The 20,330-nt window shown below is 43.8% G+C and overlaps 2 protein-coding genes across 4 annotated transcripts; one reads left to right on the forward strand and one right to left on the reverse strand.

The window, feature by feature from the left end:
* The first annotated feature begins 526 nt into the window (after positions 1-526).
* On the forward strand, positions 527-14,429 carry LOC135543311 (ankyrin repeat and LEM domain-containing protein 2-like). Of its 2 annotated transcripts, none has more exons than XM_064970496.1 (13): positions 527-580; positions 2,213-2,751; positions 5,811-6,005; positions 6,219-6,412; positions 6,615-6,803; positions 10,781-10,903; positions 11,007-11,070; positions 11,160-11,341; positions 11,499-11,605; positions 11,780-11,970; positions 12,172-13,048; positions 13,164-13,295; positions 13,478-14,429. In XM_064970496.1, exons 2-13 carry the CDS (start codon positions 2,229-2,231, stop codon positions 13,716-13,718), a joined length of 3,018 nt encoding a protein of 1,005 aa, XP_064826568.1. In that variant the 5' UTR covers positions 527-580; positions 2,213-2,228; the 3' UTR covers positions 13,719-14,429. The 2 variants fall into 2 exon arrangements, with proteins under 2 accessions (XP_064826568.1, XP_064826560.1); XM_064970488.1 differs by lacking the exon at positions 527-580 and adding an exon at positions 1,393-1,501.
* Positions 14,430-15,321: 892 nt separating this feature from the next.
* Positions 15,322-19,945, reverse strand: LOC135543326 (serine/threonine-protein phosphatase PGAM5, mitochondrial-like). Of its 2 annotated transcripts, none has more exons than XM_064970513.1 (6): positions 19,361-19,945; positions 18,985-19,160; positions 18,667-18,792; positions 16,501-16,589; positions 16,196-16,329; positions 15,322-15,958 (listed from the first exon to the last, which is right to left on the reverse strand). In XM_064970513.1, exons 1-6 carry the CDS (start codon positions 19,591-19,593, stop codon positions 15,808-15,810), a joined length of 909 nt encoding a protein of 302 aa, XP_064826585.1. In that variant the 5' UTR covers positions 19,594-19,945; the 3' UTR covers positions 15,322-15,807. The 2 variants fall into 2 exon arrangements, with proteins under 2 accessions (XP_064826585.1, XP_064826578.1); XM_064970506.1 differs by having other exon boundaries at positions 16,196-16,392.
* Between the last annotated feature and the right edge of the window lie 385 nt (positions 19,946-20,330).

Genomic DNA, 20,330 nt, shown 5'->3' on the forward strand with positions numbered 1-20,330 from the left:
TAGAAAATGACTCAAGTAAAAGTCAAAGTTCTAGGTTTAAAATATATTTAAGTATCAAAAGTTAAAATAATTTCAAATTCCTTATATTAAGCAAACCAGATGACACCAATTTTTTTTACGGAAGCCATGGGCACCCTACAACATTGAGAAATTATTTACAAACGAAGCATGTGTGTTTTGTGAGTCCGCCAGATCAGAGGCAATAGGGATGTCCAGGGATGTTCGGTTGATGGGTGTATGAATTTGACTATTTTCCTGTCCTAAGCATTCAAAATGTAACGAGTACTTTTGGGAGTCAAGGAAAATGTGTGTAGTAAGAAGTACAATGTTTTCTTAAGGAATGTATTGAAGTGAAAGTAGTCAATAATATAAATAGTAAAGTAGAGATACCCCCAAGAAACTACTTAAGTAACGTTATTACTTTAAAGTATTTACTTTAAACCAGTGATAGATTATGGCTGGCATGGCTCACTTCAGAGTACAGGCTCAATTTCGAGCAAGCATTATGTTAGTCAAAACCTGGGTCCTTTATCATCACATTTTGAAACCGTCGTGGTGAGGACAGGAGGAGATCAAGGAGGTGTGCATGCTAACGTTGATTATGTTGTCATTTCAAATACTGTGAAATAAGTGACGTTTCCAAGTCAAAATTTACCAGTTGTTGCCTTAACAAAATATCATTGTGTATTCCAACTTGTTTATTCAATCTACAGTTGTCACAGCTAACGAGCTTGCTAATTGTTTGTTGTACAGCAACTCGCGTATGTCTGCCTATACACGGGTAGCTAGCTACCTGGTGGTGTTTTTCTGAAGGATCGAATTGATTTTAATGTTGTGGGGGTATACTTTTCCTCGACTAGCCAAAAGTTACCAATGTTCTATGAGAATTGTGTTGCTGGCTAGCTAGTTTTTAGGCTAAACTTCCGGTTTAACTAGCCAGCAATTAATTGTGTTTTGCACCGGCTGAAAGTTTATTCCATTCAATTTAGATCCGCACTGCCACCCGGGCTTGAGCCAGATGCCCGGCTCTGTGCGACGGCCAAGTCCGCTCAAAACAAAATAGACTTAACTAAGCACGTGTAGTAATGTGAATAGGATTGCTTTTTCACATGAACATTTGCTTTTGATTAAAACGCTTTATCTGCCTTCCCAATGAAAACTATTTGAAAATTCTAACATTTATTTTATGAAAAAGAGATGTTCTATGTTTTTGAATGATGACAGAGCTGCCCATATTACTGTTCGATTTGAGAAGGGCTCTCCTCCCTCCCCGTTTTTGCCCGATAAAGTGACGGGCCATTGCCGGTGTACCCCGGGACACAATAATCGAACCCCCTCACTGGCATGAGGTCTGCCTTGGAAGTGAGCATGCGTACAATGTCTTGTAAACAATGAGACGATTCCAGACCGTCTTGAGCTTTGTCTATTTCAACAGATTATCTTTGCTGAATATTAAAATACATTTCAGATCATGAACGAAAATAAATTAAGGTGATGTCTGGTAAGTAGAGATGTACATGTGTCGTCTGATGTAATCAAGTCTGAGTTAAAAATATATTTGTATCGGTAAAATTACCATGAAGACATGATATCAAATTGTTAATGCACGAAAGTAGACAACAGGAATGGCACTTGGGCGTGACACCATGCGATTGAATCGATTAAGATTCGAAATATTCCCACGCCTCCTCTGAAATCGGTGATGTAAAAAAATAACGAACGCAAAAGGCTTTAAAATGTGCTTTATTCCTAGATTTTGATCAGAGCTTTCCACCCCGGTGCAAATATTTCGAATCGCTCGTTCCGTTCATTATGGCTTGCATGTTTGTGAAGCTGCTTAAAAACCAAGTGTCACGTAGGCGGGCTGCAGTGGGGTTAAGGTTTGTTTGAGGGTTTTTTCATATCCAAGATAAATAATTTGTTCTAGGCTTTGAAACAGTTACAGCTATACCTCTTTGTCCTTTAATGGCAGAGCCGTACTTAACGGCTGTCTAGTATGGATCAGGGTGAATGGGGTGGACTTGTTATCAATAAGCTCAAAAGGGTGTTTTGTGTTTTTAATTCTTCCTAAATATGTTTAAAATCTATTTCCTAACCATGCAAAGATTAAGTAGCCGCCATAGGCACATTAATCATTGTATTGTATTATACTGTCAGTGTCACTATCATTACACAGCAGTTTGACTATCAAATCCCTCCCTCCCCAATGCAGGTAGCCTAGCTGAAGCATGGAGGCAGTTCTGAGAGGGCTGAGAGGGCTGAGTACAGATGAGCTGCGAGAGGAGTTCACCAGGGCCGACCTCAAGTGCGGCCCAATCACGGCCACCACTCGCGCCATCTTCGAGAGGAAGTTGGCCCGCGTCTTGACAGAAGCCGAGGGCAGCAGCAGCGCCACAGACACGGACAGTAGCAGTAATGCCACCACCACAGGCCCAGGCAGCAGTGCAAAGGCCGCCAGTGCAGCAGGGCAGGCCAAACCGGTGCCATCATGTGCCACAACATCAACACCCACTGGCACTGACTCTCTTAAGGTTGTCAGTGATGAGGTGGATTTTGGTTACGGAATGGGGCTCAATCCCCCAGAGGAAGAGGAACTTGGCCTGACAGTAAAGTCAAGGACCCCTTGTAATATCGGTGTGGAAGACCCTGGCTCTCAGTCTAAAACAGAGACTCCTTCAAAGACAGCACAAATGTCACCAACGTTCTTCTATGGAGTGTGTCCGTTGTGGGATGATGTCTTGGCTACAAATGGTAAGACACATTGTTGACATATCTTTTACATTTGCATTTTAAAGCATAATTGAGAAATAATTAATTTCATTTAGAATATTTTACATTTTGGCCTCCTTTTAGACGCCATATTATTTAATCTGTATGTGCTACAAAGCAAACTGTCATACAGTACATTCTGAAAGTATTCAGACCCCTTGACTTTTTCCACATTTTGTTATCTTAGTCTTCTAAAATGGATTACATCGTTCACCCCCCTCAATCTACTCACCTTTGGCAGTGATTACAGCTTCAAGTTTTCTTGAGTATGATGCTACAAGCTTGGCACACCTGTATTTGGAGAATTTCTCTGCAGATTATCTCAAGCTCTGTCAGATTGGATGGGGAGAGTCGCTGCACAGCTATTTTCAGGTCTCTCCAGAGATGTTAGATCGGGTTCAAGTATGCTCTGGTTGGGCCACTCAAGGACATTGAGACTTGTCCTGAAGCCACTCCTGCGTTGTCTTGGCTGTGTGCTTAGGTTTGTTGTCCTGTTGGAAGGTGAACCTTCTCCTCAGTCTGAGGTCCTGAGCGTTCTGGAGCAGGCTTTCATCAATGCTCTCTCTGTACTTTGCTCCGTTCATCTTTCCCTCGATCCTGACCAGTCTCCCAGTCCATACCACTGAAAAACATCCCCACAGCATGATGCTGTCACCACCGTGCTTCACCATAGGGATGGTGCCAGGTTTCCTCCAGATGTGATGCTTGGCATTCAGCACAAAGAGTTCAATCTTGGTTTCATCAGACCAGAGAATCTTGTTTCTCATGGTCAGTCCTTTCAGGTGCCTTTTTGGCAAACTCCAAGTGGGCTGTCATATGCCTTTTTACTGAGGAGTAGCTACTCTACCATACATGCCTGATAGGTGTAGTGCTGCAGAGATCGCTGTCTGCCTGGAAGGTTCTCCCATCTCCACAGAGGAACTCTAGAGCTCTGTCAGTGACCATCAGGTTCTTGTCACCTCTCTGACCAAGGCCCCTCTCCCCCGATTGCTCAGTTTGGCCAGGCGGCCAGCTCTAGGAAGAGCCTTGGTGGTTCCAAACTTCTTCCATTTAAGAATGATGAAGGCCACTGTGTTCTTGGGAACCTACGATGCTGCAGACATTTTTTGGTACCCTTCCACAGATCTGTGCCTCGACACAATCTGGTCTCGGCATTCTATGGGCAATTGCTTCGACCTCACTGCATGGTTTTTGCTCTGACATGCACTGTCAACTGTGGGACCTTTATATAGACCGGTGTGTGCCTTTCTAAATCATGTTCAATCAATTGAATTTACCACAGGTTGACTCCAATCAAACATCTCAAGGAGGATCAATGGAAACAGGATGCACCTGAGCTCAATTTCGACTCTCATAGCAAAGGGTCTGAATACTTGTGTAAATAAGATCTGTTTTTTATTTGTAATACATTTGCTAACATTTCTGAACGTGTTTTCGCTTTGTTATTATGGGGTATTTTGTATAGGTTGAGGAATATTTGTTTATTTTTTATTTCGTTCATTTTAGAATAAGACTAACGTAATAAAATGTGGAAAAAGTCAAGGGGTCTGAATACTTTCAGAATGCACTATATGAAGCTGTACCACTTGCTCTGCTATGAGTAGTACTTTGATTTCAATAAAAAAAATCTGCCATTAATTGATCAATATTGAAATTATAAACATGCATATTTAAAATATAACATTTGATTTGCTTAATTTTTGTATATATTGTTTAATATAATATACTCTACAGAAATTCTGGTCCTGAAGAGCAGAACACTTTTGTTTTTGTTTCTACCTGGTAGTTAATTGTGCTCACCTGGTGTCCCATGTGTGAATTATTCCCTGATTAGGAGATAAGGAAACCCAGAAGTGTTTCAGCCCACCAGGATGGGAATTGGGCAGCCCTGCTACAGAGTCCAATGGCGGCAAGCTTTACACCACTCCAGCCAACGCTTGGCATTGTGCATGGTGTTTTTAGGCTTGTGTGTGGCTCCTCGGTCATGGAAACCCATTTCAGGAAGCTCCCGGCGAACAGTTCTTGTGCTGATGTTGCTTCCAGAGGCAGTTTAGAACTCTGTAGTGAGGGTTGCCACCGAGGATAGACTATTTTTACACGTTTCAGCACTTGGTGGTCCTGTTCTGTGAGCTTGTGTTGCCTACCACTTTGCGGCTGAGTCGTTATTGCTCCTAGACGTTTCCACTTCATAATAACAGTACTTACAGTTGATTGGCGCAGCTATAGCAGGGCAGACATTTGACGAACTGACTAGTTGGAAAGGTGGTATCCTATGACAGTGCTACGTTGAAAGTCACTGAGCACTTCATTAAGGACAATGTTTGTCTATGGAGGTTGCATGGTTGTGTGCTCCATTTTCTACACCTGTCAGCAACGGGTGTGGCTGAAATAGCCAAATCCACTCATTTGAAAGGGCACCCACATACTTTTGTGTATATATAGGGTATATGTCATATATTTGTAAGCATAATTATTATGCTTTAAGATTCAAATGTATGTTAACAATCCTTCCTCCAAAGGACCTATGAATCCAATTTTGTGGGGGGGAACATGTATATTTTTGTAAAAAAAAAAAATTGGAGGAATCACCCAAACCTGCAATTTACTTTGGCCTGTTAATCATTCAAAAGTTTATGTAATTATTTATTTTCACACAGAAATGCAAAGGTAGAGAACTGTTGGCAGGCAAGCTATGTTGATCCAAGAATGAAGTTGACCCCGCATGCTGTCACCACAGTCAATGTCCAATTCAGACATTTTATGTTGTCCATGACATCATGATGTTCAGGAGTTATTTTTGTTTTGACTTGAAGTCAGTGGTTGAGACGCATAGAACATCTGTCAACTTATATGGCATTCTGGATCAGCATGGCGACTACAATTTTTAGCAGTAGTAAGACTTTGAGCTGCTTTGCTTGTGATGGCATAATATCTGACCATGATCTGTTCTATATCCAATTCTGGAATGTTTCTATTTGTAGGTAGACATCCAGAGCGATCTAAACATACATTTCAATGTTTATTTGTTTTTTCTGGTTCAGAGAGTTCCCATGTGTATGGAGATAAGAAGGAGGCTCTTCAGGCTGTGAAGATGATGAAAGGAGCTCGCTTTAAAGCCTTCTCCAATCGAGAGGATGCTGAGAAATTTGCCAAAGGGATCAGTGACTACTACCCCTCTCCCAGTAAATTTGCCCCCTGTGTCTCCCCTGTCGTACCAGGCCTGGTCTTCTGCAAGGGTGAGTGTTGGGCTGAGGACAATTATTCTCTCCTCACAAAAAAAGACATTAGCTCAGTACTTATTTGTACAATCCTAGACAGATACACAAAGTCAGTGCTTTTCAAGGGTATTTGGATAGCGTTTCATTTCTTGGACACACGTCCATGTTTGAAACAAGAGTAAGCTGTTTATCGCATTCCGCTGTCTCCATGTCTCGGGTCTATCGCACTAGACAACGTCCCTGTCGTGGAGGTAGACGCCATCAACAGGGAGAGGGCCAACAGCTTCAAAAGCCCTCGCTGCCAGGACCTGACAGCCAAACTGAGGAAAGCTGTGGAGAAGGGGGATGTGGTGGCCTTCAGTGAGCTGGTCTGGAGCAACCCACGCTATCTCATCGGCTCTGGAGACAACCCTACCGTAGTGCAGGCGAGTCAGGGTGGAACAATAATCTTTAGTGGATGTGCGCCACCTTTAATACAGCCTATACTACTGCACCAGATTAATATACTGTAATGATATATGTGGTGTGGATGAAATCAATCGTTTTTTTTTTTTTTTTTTTAGTTAGTAGAATAATTCATCTTAAAGGTTCTCCACACACTAAGTTCATTCCTCCGTGTGTTCCCAGGAGGGATGCAGGTACAACGTGATGCACGTGGCAGCCAAGGAGAATGAGCCAGGGATCGCCCAGCTCCTGCTGGAGACTCTGGAGAACCCGGACTTCATGAGGCTCATGTACCCTGATGACCTGGAGGCCATGATGCAGAAACGCATCCGCTACATCGTGGACCTTTACCTCAACACTCCAGACAAAGCTGTGAGTCTCCTAACGATACCGCTGATCTCCAGCGGTGTAAAATGTTATTGACGGACATTGTCATGGAGAAGTGGTTATTCTGATATTGTGTCTATAAAAAATAAATGAGGCGTTATGAATGGTCCTCCTTTTAAATAGTCCAGAACAATGCTTAAAAACAGGACATTTTGAGATATGAAAATTTTTTTTTTGTGTGTGTGTAGTAAGGCCTCTCTTTAATTCAGCTGTGTAGGCAACTGGCACTGTTTTCTTTGGTTAGCGGTGTTTCTGTTGCGGACATGCGATGGAGTTTGTGAAAACAAATGGCCACTGGATTGATTAAAATAATCATATCATTCTGCCAGGTAGGCATAGGCTACTTTGTAGCTAGTTAACATTTAATAGAGAAGGTTTTTGGGAAAGCCTTTCCATCTATCAGAAGATAGTTAGGTCTATCATTAGCATCAATATATTTGTCCTGTTCCTGATTTCTTTGAAACCTGGACGTTTTAAATCAAATCAAATTTTATTTGTCACATACACATGGTTAGCAGATGTTAATGCGAGTGTAGCGAAATGCTTGTGCTTCTAGTTCCGACAATGCAGTAATAACCAACAAGTAATCTAACTAACAATTCCAAAACTACTGTCTTATACACAAGTGTAAGGGGATAAAGAATATGTACATAAAGATATATGAATGAGTGATGGTACAGAGCAGCATAGGCAAGATACAGTAGATGGTATCGAATACAGTATATACATATGAGATGAGTATGTAAACAAAGTGGCATAGTTAAAGTGGCTAGTGATACATGTATTGCATAAAGATGCAGTGGATGATATAGAGTACAGTATATACGTATACATATGAGATGAATAATGTAGGGTATGTAAACATTATATTACGTAGCATTGTTTAAAGTGGCTAGTGATATATTTTATATAATTTCCCATCAATTCCCATTATTAAAGTGGCTGGAGTTGAGTCAGTGTGTTGGCAGCAGCCACTCAATGTTAGTGGTGGCTGTTTAACAGTCTGATGGCCTTGAGAGAAGCTGTTTTTCAGTCTCGGTCCCAGCTTTGATGCACCTGTACTGACCTCGCCTTCTGGATGATAGCGGGGTGAACAGGCAGTGGCTCGGGTGGTTGTTGTCCTTGATGATTTTTATGGCCTTCCTGTAACATCGGGTGGTGTAGGTGTCCTGGAGGGCAGGTAGTTTGCCCCCGGTGATGCGTTGTGCAGACCTCACTACCCTCTGGAGAGCCTTACGGTTGTGGGCGGAGCAGTTGCCATACCAGGCGGTGATACAGCCCGCCAGGATGCTCTCGATTGTGCATCTGTAGAAGTTTGTGAGTGCTTTTGGTGACAAGCCGAATTTCTTCAGCCTCCTGAGGTTGAAGAGGCGCTGCTGCGCCGCCTTCACGATGCTGTCTGTGTGGGTGGACCAATTTCAGTTTGTCTGTGATGTGTATGCCGAGGAACTTAAAACTTACTACCCTCTCCACTACTGTTCCATCGATGTGGATAGGGGGGTGTTCCCTCTGCTGTTTCCTGAAGTCCACAATCATCTCCTTAGTTTTGTTGACGTTGTGTGTGAGGTTATTTTCCTGACACCACACTCCGAGGGCCCTCACCTCCTCCCTGTAGGCCGTCTCATCGTTGTTGGTAATCAAGCCTACCACTGTTGTGTCGTCCGCAAACTTGATGATTGAGTTGGAGGCGTGCGTGGCCACGCAGTCGTGGGTGAACAGGGAGTACAGGAGAGGGCTCAGAACGCACCCTTGTGGGGCTCCAGTGTTGAGGATCAGCGGGGTGGAGATGTTGTTGCCTACCCTCACCACCTGGGGGCGGCCCGTCAGGAAGTCCAGTACCCAGTTGCACAGGGCGGGGTCGAGACCCAGGGTCTCGAACTTGATGACGAGCTTGGTGGGTACTATGGTGTTAAATGCCGAGCTGTAGTCGATGAACAGCATTCTCACATAGGTATTCCTCTTGTCCAGATGGGTTAGGGCAGTGTGGTTGAGACTGCATCGTCTGTGGACCTATTTGGGCGGTAAGCAAATTGGAGTGGGTCTAGGGTGTCAGGTAGGGTGGAGGTGATATGGTCCTTGACTAGTCTCTCAAAGCACTTCATGATGACGGAAGTGAGTGCTACGGGGCAGTAGTCGTTTGACTCAGTTACCTTAGCTTTCTTGGGAACAGGGACAATGGTGGCCCTCTTGAAGCATGTGGGAACAGCAGACTGAGATAGGGATTGATTGAATATGTCCGTAAAAACACCAGCCAGCTGGTCTGCGCATGCTCTGAGGGCGCGGCTGGGGATGCCGTCTGGGCCTGCAGCCTTGCGAGGGTTAACACGTTTAAATGTTTTACTCACCTCGGCTGCAGTGAAGGAGAGTCCGCATGTTTTCGTTGCAGGCCGTGTCAGTGGCACTGTATTGTCCTCAAAGCGGGCAAAAAAGTTATTTAGTCTGCCTGGCAGCAAGACATCCTGGTCCGTGACTGGGCTGATTTTCTTTTTGTAGTCCGTGATTGACTGTAGACCCTGCCGCATACCTCTTGTGTCTGAGCCGTTGAATTGAGATTCTACTTTGTCTCTATACTGACGCTTAGCTTGTTTGATAGCCTTGCGGAGGGAATAGCAGCACTGTTTGTATTCTGTCATGTTTCCAGTCACCTTGCCCTGATTAAAAGCAGTGGTTCGCGCTTTCAGTTTCACGCGAATGCTGCCATCAATCCACGGTTTCTGGTTTGGGAATGTTTTAATCGGTGCTATGGGAATGACATCTTCAACGCACGTTCTAATGAACTCGCACACCGAATGAGCGTATTCGTCAATGTTGTTGTCTGACGCAATACGAAACATATCCCAGTCCACGTGATGGAAGCAGTCTTGGAGTGTGGAATCAGCTTGGTCGGACCAGCGTTGGACAGACCTCACCATAGTCTTTACTTCATATTATGGGGCATGTCATCCCTTGCTTCAAAGTAGCCTTACCAAACTTCCACCATAGTCTTTATAAAATAATAATTTCTTTCTCATATGTGCTCTTCTGTTCTATTGGTTTTCAAATTAACTTTCTTTCATTGTCTAGCAGCCAAAGGCATTATCCTAGTCAGATTAGCAACCTGTGACCCAGTAGTTTCATTTCTTTCATTGTCTAGCAGCCAAAGACATTATCCTTGTCAAATTAGCAACCTGTGACACAGTAGTTTCATTTCTTTCATTGTCTAGCAGCCAAAGGCATTATCCTAGTCAGATTAGCAACCCGTGACACAGTAGTTTCATTTCTTTCATTGTCTAGCAGCCAAAGGCATTATCCTAGTCAAATTAGCTACCTGTGACACAGTAGTTTCATTTCTTTCATTGTCTAGCAGCCAAAGGCATTATCCTAGTCAAATTAGCTACCTGTGACACAGTAGTTTCATCTTTTAGATCTCCCCTCTTTCTAAGTCTCTTAACGGATATATCCGTCTCTGTCCATGAAACCGCTAGAATGTGCGGTGTCGCATTTTAGACCGGTGTTTTCTTGCAGGTTGGAACATTTGCTCGTAGGCCTACCGCCGTGTGCACATTGCTACGCTTAAAATGTGAAGAAATAATAGTTTGCTAACATTTTTAAGCGAAACATTCTGATCTGTTCCATCAGCCTTATTAATTAGTACGGCGTATACACAGCGTTGGGAAAAAGAAGTTAGTATACGCAATGGCCACTTAAAGAAAGTGGGTATACCTGCGTATACCATCCACTACACCACTGGCTCTCTCCATATGTATATTGCCTGCTGCCTTGTAGGTCTAACTGTAGGTATAACACTGAATAAGCCAGCCGTTTGTGCAGATAAAATAATTGTAAAAAATCGACAAATGATATAAACTACTTTTTGAGTGCATGGCTATTGCCTGCTGTATGTTTAGGTTGAACTGTAACCGACTTGTGTGTTTTGGATTGAAGTGCCTCTGTATGTGTGTAACTTTGGTTGTCTGTCCCAGGGCTTTGAGACACCACTCCACTTTGCCTGTAAGTTCGGGTGTCCAGAAGTGGTGAATGTCCTGTGTTCACATCCTGATACAGATAAAAACTGCAAAAACAAGTACGACCAGAAGCCATCTGATGTGAGTTGCTCCAGAAATATAGATTTTTAACAACTAGCTACCGACTGCTGATTGGTCCACATGACTACTTGATTTTCATGAAATTCTTCTGTTTCCCTGACAGGTTATTTGTGAAAGAAAAAACAAAACCCAAGAGGTGAAACAGAAGATATGTGACTATTTGGAAGGTAAGTTCACTGCCTCCCAATCACACGACTTACGTTTTGTTTTCCTATACTTCACTATTTACCCAATAACACCTTCTCTTCTGTCACAGATCGCTGTTATATACGCCTACTGAGGGCCATAGACAACTCATCCCAGCCTGTCATTGATGCTCCCTGGTCACCTGAGCCATCAGAAACTCTTCCTCGTTCGCTGGCTCCCAGGCTCACACGAAGTCCCATGGATCCGGTGATGGCAGTCAGGGCCTTCGCTGGCCCACTCAGCCCATCTAAGGTCATTATCGCCTTCTCTCCTATCGCCTTCTCTCCTTTCACCTCACACTCTTTTTCTCTTATTTTCACACGTCATTTCTTTCTTTTCTATTTTCATGTGGGAAGCTGTTGTCGAAACACAGGACGTATGTGACTTCTAATTGGTGTCTTCCTTGCAGGCAGATGAGTTCCGTCGGGTGTGGAAGACGCCCCCCCGAGACAGGGCAGGGTACTTCCAGCACATCCTGAAGTCTGACCCTGACCGTGGAGCAGAGAGAGTGGGCAGGTACGTTCTGGAAGTCCAAAAGTTCAACAATGTTGTTTTACTGTGTCTCCGTTACTTTACCAGTGCAGTCACTTTGACATTTGAATGTCTTAGAAAAAGGAAGAATACATTTTTACACCCACCAAAATGTACGCACGCTTCTCCAACAGTAGTGTGTTATGTTTTCCCTCACAGAGACCTTGCCAGGGAGTTGGGCCACCCCTGGGCTGAGTACTGGGACTTCCTGGATAGTTTCACAGACCTGTCGTCTGCAGACGGCCTCCGTAAGCTGGAGGAGTACCTCAACAAGAAGGACTTCAGTCAGCGTGCACACGAAGAGGCAGGGGAGAACATCACCAGCAACCGCTTCAGAACCCCTTCCCCAGGTAATGTTACCCTCACCAGTTACTCTTGATAAACTCTATAGCTGTGGCATTGAATTCCAATGATCTAGTTTGAGAAAGGAGAGAGATGAGATGCTGCCATCAGTCTTGAATTGGTGTTCCTGTACTATTTTAGACTGGCCAGTAAATGTATTTCTTGTAGCTTAACATAAACATTTTGTCCCTCCTCTCTGCCATTCACAGGGAAGCCCAAGAAGTTCTGCAACTCCATCTCGGTGGGGGCCTTCCTGGATGAGGGTGATGACGTCAGCCTGGAGGAGATAAAGAACCGTCAGAATGCGGCGCTCACCAGCTTCTCCTCAGCGTGTTCTAAGGACAGTCTGGCGGGCGCTGTGGGTGGGCTGGCCCTCCATGAGTTCCACATCCTGCCCGTGTCCCACCACGGCGCCGATGACCTCATCGAGACAGCTGCCGAGCGAGACCTCCTGTGCTCCTCCGTGTCAGAGAGCCTCCTCTCGCCCGTCTGCAACAACGGCCTTTGTCCCTCCACGGGGGCAGAGAGGACTCACAACGGAGACAAGGGGTCCCCCCGCACCTCCTCGTCCCCCTCCCACCTGCTGTCGCCCATCTCCAACCTGATGGTAGAGTTTGAGAGGATGTCCCTGCAGGATGGGCTGGACAGCCTTACCAGGGAGCGGAGGAGTAGCGGGGGACACAGGGAGGGACTCTCCCGGGGCGAACTGGCAGCTGGGGTGGGCCGCCTCACGCTGGGGGGTAACAGCAACGAGGACTATTTGTTTGAGAGGGGCTGTAGCTTGGAGCCTGGGGACAGGGAGAGGCGTGTGAGGGAGGGAGAGGTGGAAGACCGGGCCAGTGGTGGAAGCGGCAGCTCGGAGGAGTACTTTACGGCTGAGGAGAGCTTGGAGGCTCTGGGCCAGAGGACTAGCGGGCCAGGGACGGTGTCGGGGCGCACGCTCTGCTCCAGATCTAAGTCGTGGGATCACGGGGGGAGGGATCTGAGCAGCTCCGGATCATCCAGCTCCTATACATCCCTGGACAACTCCCATGAGTTCCTAGCACGGACCCCACCTCGCTTCAGAAGGGGACTTTTCATTGAAGGGCAAGTGATGGGGATTACAGTGACGGTTCTGAGGTTTTTAGTTAAGGACATTAGCAAGCAACAGAAATTACATTTGTCAACACTTTCAACTTGTCTCTCTCGTTTTGTCTTTCAGGGATTCGCCAACTAAGTTGGACAGAGAGGTCCTGTCCGCAATAGAAGTCATAGACATTGACCCCTCAAAGTTCCCCAGCATTCAGAAATGGAAAAGTACAATGCAAACGTACACCTCTTCAGACATGCAAAGGTTGGTTTGACGATTCTTCACAGCAACAAACAAAAAAATGCCCCCATGAACAGTTGTCATTGCCTGCAAGTTGTCTTGTAAATATGGAAACACATTGACAAGTGCTTAAAATGTCAGTTGCTATCGTATGGAAGTAATAAACGCAGACTGTAATTATGTCTTTGTTTCTGTTTGTCTTTCAGCTGGCCCAGCCCTGTGGCGGTAAAAAGCAGCGCCAGGGTACATCGGGCCTCTCCCCTCACACATGGCTCTCCTGTCAGCAGCCTTTTGTCCCCTGCTGGTGGCCGCTTCAGTCCAGCCCGGCACACGGGCTCTCCAGACTTCACCAGCCGCTACAGCCCTGCACACGCCAGCTACACCCAGCGCATCCGCCTCAGGCACATCAACGACACCCCCCCCCTCCCTCCAGGCCAGAAACGATAGGCTACAACTCTGCCACCACGGTGGTTAAATATGCCAGAGCTGAAAATCACGTACCTAACAAAATATGCACAAGTGTCTTGAAGATTTGTATTAGTGATGTATGGTAATACTATATATAGCATACATGAGATTCTCAGTATGTTGGGTTGTGACATACTCACTTTTTTTTTAAAGAAACAGGTTTCCTTCAGTCTGTACTACATACTGTATAAGTGTTGAATAGACATTAATTTTATTAATAGTGTTAAACACCTGTATCATAGCTCAGTCTACTTTGAATACAGCTGCACTCCCCAAAAGATTGAGTAGATGTTTGTTAAACCTCAGAATATAATCCTCGATAGGATTCACTAACTGAAAAAATGTTTTTAAAAAGTAAAAAGTTTTTGGTATGTCAGTAAGTAGCACAAAACCAACTTTTTATTGTGTGTATTAAACCAACTGCCAATGATTTTTGTTTCTTCTCAGTTCGGGAATTGCCTTAATTGTCAGAAACGATGGACCAGTCAGTCCCCAATCAGATTTAGGCACATCCTGTCCAGTTTGATCAAAATTGATGCATCCTGACACACAACAGCATAGCAACCGCCATCCTGTTGGAGGTGGCACAACAAATGGCTGCAATGCAAACATGGGGAAAATGATCATACGAGTTTTTCCATGCTTTTATTTTGTTATTTAATAAATTGAAATATTTTCATTTTCTAGGTACCAATGTTTCTTTGTGCATCCTGGTCATTTCTGTGTTGTCTTGACATTTTACTTCTCTAACGACTATCAGTCTTACACAAAACCTGAAAGCTTAACTTCTTGAAGGCTTGGCTTTTCTAAATGTCTGCAAAATACCAAGTTGTACATAACAGATTACTGTAGAGTGCAACAAAGACATGTTTACTAATGTATAACCAATGGCTGACTGAATATGTATGTGCAAGAACCTGCAATAGCCAAACTCGAGGAAGATTGCTATCACTGTTAAAATAGTCGATGTACAAACTGCTGTAAAATGTATGGTTTTCCAGCAAAACTAATCTAGAAGTCAACAGCTGTCAATTCAATAGAAATCACCCTTACTATATTGTCAGTATGAGAGACGTGAGTAATATTGAATGTGAATTTAAATCTTGATCAAAGGCACAAACTTTCATGGAGAGGATTGTATTGTCTGTCGTACTTGTGCTTACAGGTGACAGATTAGATTCTGTTTTATGAACGTGGTGTTCTGTAAATTGCACCTAAATACTTAAACATGCTTATTGTGCTTTGGCATTCTGTGCTTTATTTTAAAGGCATAAAGTTTACCTTGATCGCAAATTTTCCCCTCTTCTGTATGTCCAGATCTTCTCATTTGCGTTTGACTAATAAATACAAGTTTCCTCACCTTTGAATTGTCATTTGAGCACTTTCTAACATTGTTACTGCCTGAAATGGTGGTTGCGCTCTTGTCCTCTAACAAATGACATTGTGTAATTTTCAAGCTTTGTAGTGCCAACACTAAGGTGCATTGGATTTGCTGTTAAGTCTTGAGACAATGTCTCAGCTTGAGCTAACCCTATTAAGACTACGAGTACTTATTTGGCGTACTACTGAGGAACACAAAACATTTACATGTCTCCTTTATTGCATGTTTCTACTGAATACAACAACTATCTAAACCTCAGAGGAAGCCTTGATCCAAATACAAAAGTACTGAGCTTAAACATTTACAGCATTACAGTAAATATGCCATACAAATTTAGAATGGTTTTGGTTTTAAAATCCTTCAGTCCCTCAACTCTTATGCCCTTTACATTCATAATGAGTGGGCACTGGCAGTCATCCCATCAGCTTTCGGAGTTCAGTGATTGGCTACAGCAATAGTTCATACTGTATACTCCCCTTTTGCACTGTAGTTGGCAAACGATGGCACAGGAGTTGATCACAAAACACCACATAAAAGTATATCGTTGCATGTCGAAGTTACAAAAATAACACCAAAAGTAACTTTCAAGACACTTATGGAGAAATCAAGAGCCATTCAGTTCACCCTGTGACTGAGATCTAAAGCTCTCCGGGAGAGAACGAGTGAATACTGTAGGTGGAACATTTCTCAGGTCCGTGTGAGTTTGTCTGGGGGCATGAACCCTGAGTCTCCCAGTGTCCTCAGTGCTACTCTGCCACTGGGGCGCACCGTGAGCCAGGTGATGCTGCCGTTGTTCAGGCCCATCCTCAGCCAGCCCTCTGGGGGAAACTGCAGAGCCCTGAGACACATAGGGAGGGATAGAGCCTGTCAGATCCACCAAAACACCCAAATGAGAGCTGGTCTATTTTTCAAAATAAATATTCACATATATCATGTGATGTTGAAACGCACATCATCATAGTCATGAAATACAAAAAGACATCAGCAAGACAGTGAAATTGCTAGACAAAGTAAGGTAGATTGGCATCTTGTTGAATGAGGCTTTGATCCAGCTTGCCTGGGGAGACCAACACACCTGCACACGAAATAGCGGATAACATTGGCATGACAGACGATGATCTCGTAGCTGTCCTCCTTCTGCTTGGGGTCAGCGCGGTGGATGTAGCGGCGGAAGGCAGCCTCGATCCGGGCCCCGTCCTCGTGGTACTGCTGTAGAGCGGTAGAGGTCCACAGTGGTGGTGTCAGGCGAGGGTTTGAGATGACCTCTGACCTCTCATTGGAATACATTGCATTGAATTATGTATTGAATGATGCAGACCGCAGTAACTAATAAGTGAAACTAAACAGGAAGTAAGTAGGACAGAGAATTGGGCGTCTCACCACAGCGTCAGGCTTCCAGTGATTAACAGGAGGCACAGGTTCGATGGGTGCTCCTTCTCTCAGCAAATCACAGCTCACCAGCTCTACCCCTAAATCAAAAACAGATCAGAAGATGAGTTAGTTAGTGATGAATAGTGAAATGCTTATCTATGATGTTTAATGACAATTTTTACATCTGAAAATCTGAGATCAAAGCTTCTGAAGCTGTTATCAGAGGTATAACCTTGATATCAGGTGACGAACAGTGTCTTCAGGAAGTATTCACACACCTTGACTTTTTCCACATTTTGATGTGTTACAAAGTGGGATTAAAATGGTTTTAAGTCTTTTCTGTCAACGATCTGCACAAAATACTCTAAATGTCAGTGGTAGAAAAATGATAACATTTGGAGAAAAAAAAAGTTGAAAAATAAAACCCTAATATACAGTATCATGATTAGATAAGGTTTCAACCCCCTGAGTCAATACATGTCAGAATCACCTTTGGAAGCGATTACAGCTGTGAGTCTTTCTGGATAGGTCTCTCTCCACACTTGGATTGTGCAACATTTGCCCATTATTATTTTCAAAATTATTCAAACTCTGTCAGATTGGTTGTGGATCATTGCTAGACAACCATTTTCAGGTCTTGACATATATTTTCAAGCAGATTTAAGTCAAAAATGTAACTCAGCCTTATTCAACGTCTTCTTGGTAAGCAACTCCAATGTAGATTTGGCCTTGGGTTTTAGGTTATTGTCCTGCTGAAAGGTTAATTAATCTCCCAGTGTCTGCTGGAAAGCAGACTGAGCCAGGTTTTCCTTTAGGATTTTGCCTGAGTTTAACTCCATTCCGTTTCTTTTTCATCCTGAAAAACTTCCCAGTCCTTAACGATTACAATCATACCCATAACATGATGCTGCCACCACTATGCTTGAAAATATAGAGAGTGGTACTCTGTAATATGTTGTATTGGATGTGCCCCAAACATAACACTAAGTTAATTGCGTTGCCACATTTTTTTGCAGTATTACTTTAGTGCCTTGTTGCAAACAGGATGCATGTTTAGGAATAGTTTTATTCTGCACAGGGTTCATTCTTTTTACTCTGTCAATTAGGTTAGTATACAATGTCATCCTCCGTTTTCTCTTATCACAGCCATTAAACTCTGTCTTAGTCACCATTGGGATCATGGTGAAATCCCCGAGCGGTTTCCTTCCTGTCAGGCAACTGAGTGAAGAAGGATGCCTGTATCTTTCTTGTGACTGGGTGTATCGATACACCATCCAAAGTGTAATTAAATACCTTCAACATGTTCAAATGGATATTCAATGTCTGCCAGGTGCCCTTCTGTGCGAGGCATTGGAAACCTCCCTGGTCTTTGTGGTTGAATCTGTGTTTGAAATTCACTGCTTTGATATTTTATTAGGATCCCCATTAGCTGCTGCGAAAGCCACAGCTACTCTTCCCGGGGTCCGCACCAAACACGACATAATACAGAACATTAATAGACAAGAACAGCTCAAGGACAGAACAAAATGCATTTAAAAGCTTGATTGAGGGACATTACAGATAACTGTATGTGTGGGGTACAGAGATGAGACAGTCATCCAAAAATAATGTTAAGACACTATTATTGCACAGAGTCCATGCAATTTATTATGTGACTTGTTAAGCACATTTTTACTTGTGAATGTATTCAGCCTTGCCATAACAAAGGGGTTGAATACTTACTGCCTCGAGGCATTTCAGCTCTTTATTCATTTGTAAAAATGTCCAAAACATAATTCCACTTTGGCATTATGGGGTATTTATTGTGTGTAAGCAAGTGACACAAAATCTCAATTGAATCCATTTTAATTTCAGCCTGTAACAACAAATGTGGAAAAAGTCAAGGTGTGTGAATACTTTCTGAAGGAAATGTAAATATCTGCACCATGAATAGCAGCAGAGTGCAGGCTTTTGCTCCAGCTCTACACAAACACACCTGATTTAACCAAATGGTCTATCGATTCAACCAATCCATGTTCTGAAGTCAAAACGTGATTCTAAAGTTGAATCAGGAGAGTTAGATTAAGGCTGTACAGCACTGGTTAGACTTGTGGAACCAGACAATTGTGTCTCTGAATATTGTACAGACTCTGGCATATGCCTCAGCTGTAGAGTCTGCCTGTCTAGGGTTCTGACCTGGGAGGTACTTGCTGATGATGTTGGCCGTCTCGGTGGCCCTGGCCATAGTGGAGTAGACCATGATGTCATACTTCAGCCCCAGGGCAGCCAACCGTTGGCCAGTAAACTCAGCCTGCTCCCGACCTGCAGAACACCAACACAGTCCCATAAATGAGCAGATTATACTTGTGTACCACTTTCACCACCTCTAATGAGTGCTGCTGAATATGCTCTTCTTATCTAGTAAAACGCAACTGTTGAGCTGTAGATTGGAGAACTAGGTCTATGTGCCATGCTTTCAGCAACATGAATACATAGCAGAACAGGGTACAGAACCTAAAGGGGTGAGGATTCTCTCATGGTCTCCATTCCCACTCAGGTTGTACTGGGAGTGCCTGATGAAAAGGATGTTGCGTGTGGCTTTGGGTTTGCCATTCTCCTGCTCTGAGCTTGGGTCTTCACTGGTGTTCTCCTTCTTCTTCCCATTTGTAAACAGTGGGGACGGGTCCCGCCTAGTACAGTACAGAGGGAACAAATCAGTTGTGTGTGTTGTGCCCAGAGAAGTCATCTGTCAGTCTGTCAACATGTTGCTGGCTGCAAATATGAATCAATCACACTCAGCGTAGACTTAACTACTTGACCCACATCCCATCAGACCCCTCTTGTGTTTTACAGTAGTCTGCATCAGATTGAGCTCATAAAGCAGGCATACTTATCCCAGTTGAAGTCCCAGGCATGTCCAGTAGATGCAACCGTGTGGTTCCCCGTTGACCATGTCGCTGGCTGTGCAGCTTGGAGAATATTGAACCGACTCCACTGACCTGATCGCTCTCCTTGCGTATCACCGAAATAGCCATGGGATTCGGCTGCGGCAGCCGCCACAACCAGCACCGCTGATCCGCCAGCGAATCCACACACGAGTTTGATTGTCCTCCGATATGACATGTTGCAAAAACCTAGCGACGATGTGCAATTTGTGTTCACTAGGTAGCGGGCTAAATTGCTAATGACGCCCAATGTGTAGAGCGATTTAGGAATGTAGCATCCAGCGGTCTCAAAGAGCGTCTAATCCAGACCAAGCTAGGTCCGCCTCTCTGGTCAGTGGATTTAAAACACTTTCTAGGTACAGGGACACAGCAAATACCCTCCAACGACACTTTAATCGCCAGCTAAAAATAACTCCAGTCCAGATTATGAAGCTATTTCGAATCACTTATCTTGCAGGCTTGAAGATAAACCAAAAGGAAAATACACAGGGCTTGGACCTACGGTGTCTCGCTAGAGCCAAAAAAACAGCTAGCGAAGATATTACGATACGCGAATGTCGCGGAACAAAACGAACAAATCAAATAATGCATCACTAGAGGGAGCTCACAGTTTTAAAAAAGGATGAAAACTTCAGAAGACTGGGGAAATCGGACAAAGATGGTGGAGATTCTTATTGTAATGGTAATGCATTTCGGGGGGGGTCACTAATTGATATTTTGACCAATCAGATCAGGTCTGAAACAGTAAAGACCAATTACCGGGGGGGGGGGATTAATAACGAACAAAAAAATCAAATTTCAAGATTAAATGTCACATTCACAAGTACAGTGAAAGGGCTTTCTTACAAACTCATAGACCAACAATGCAATAATTAATAACAATGTATTACTAGAAAAAAAACATGAGAAATAATA

This window comes from Oncorhynchus masou, chromosome 1 (assembly GCF_036934945.1).
Source record: "Oncorhynchus masou masou isolate Uvic2021 chromosome 1, UVic_Omas_1.1, whole genome shotgun sequence".
NCBI classification, from domain to species: domain Eukaryota; kingdom Metazoa; phylum Chordata; class Actinopteri; order Salmoniformes; family Salmonidae; genus Oncorhynchus; species Oncorhynchus masou.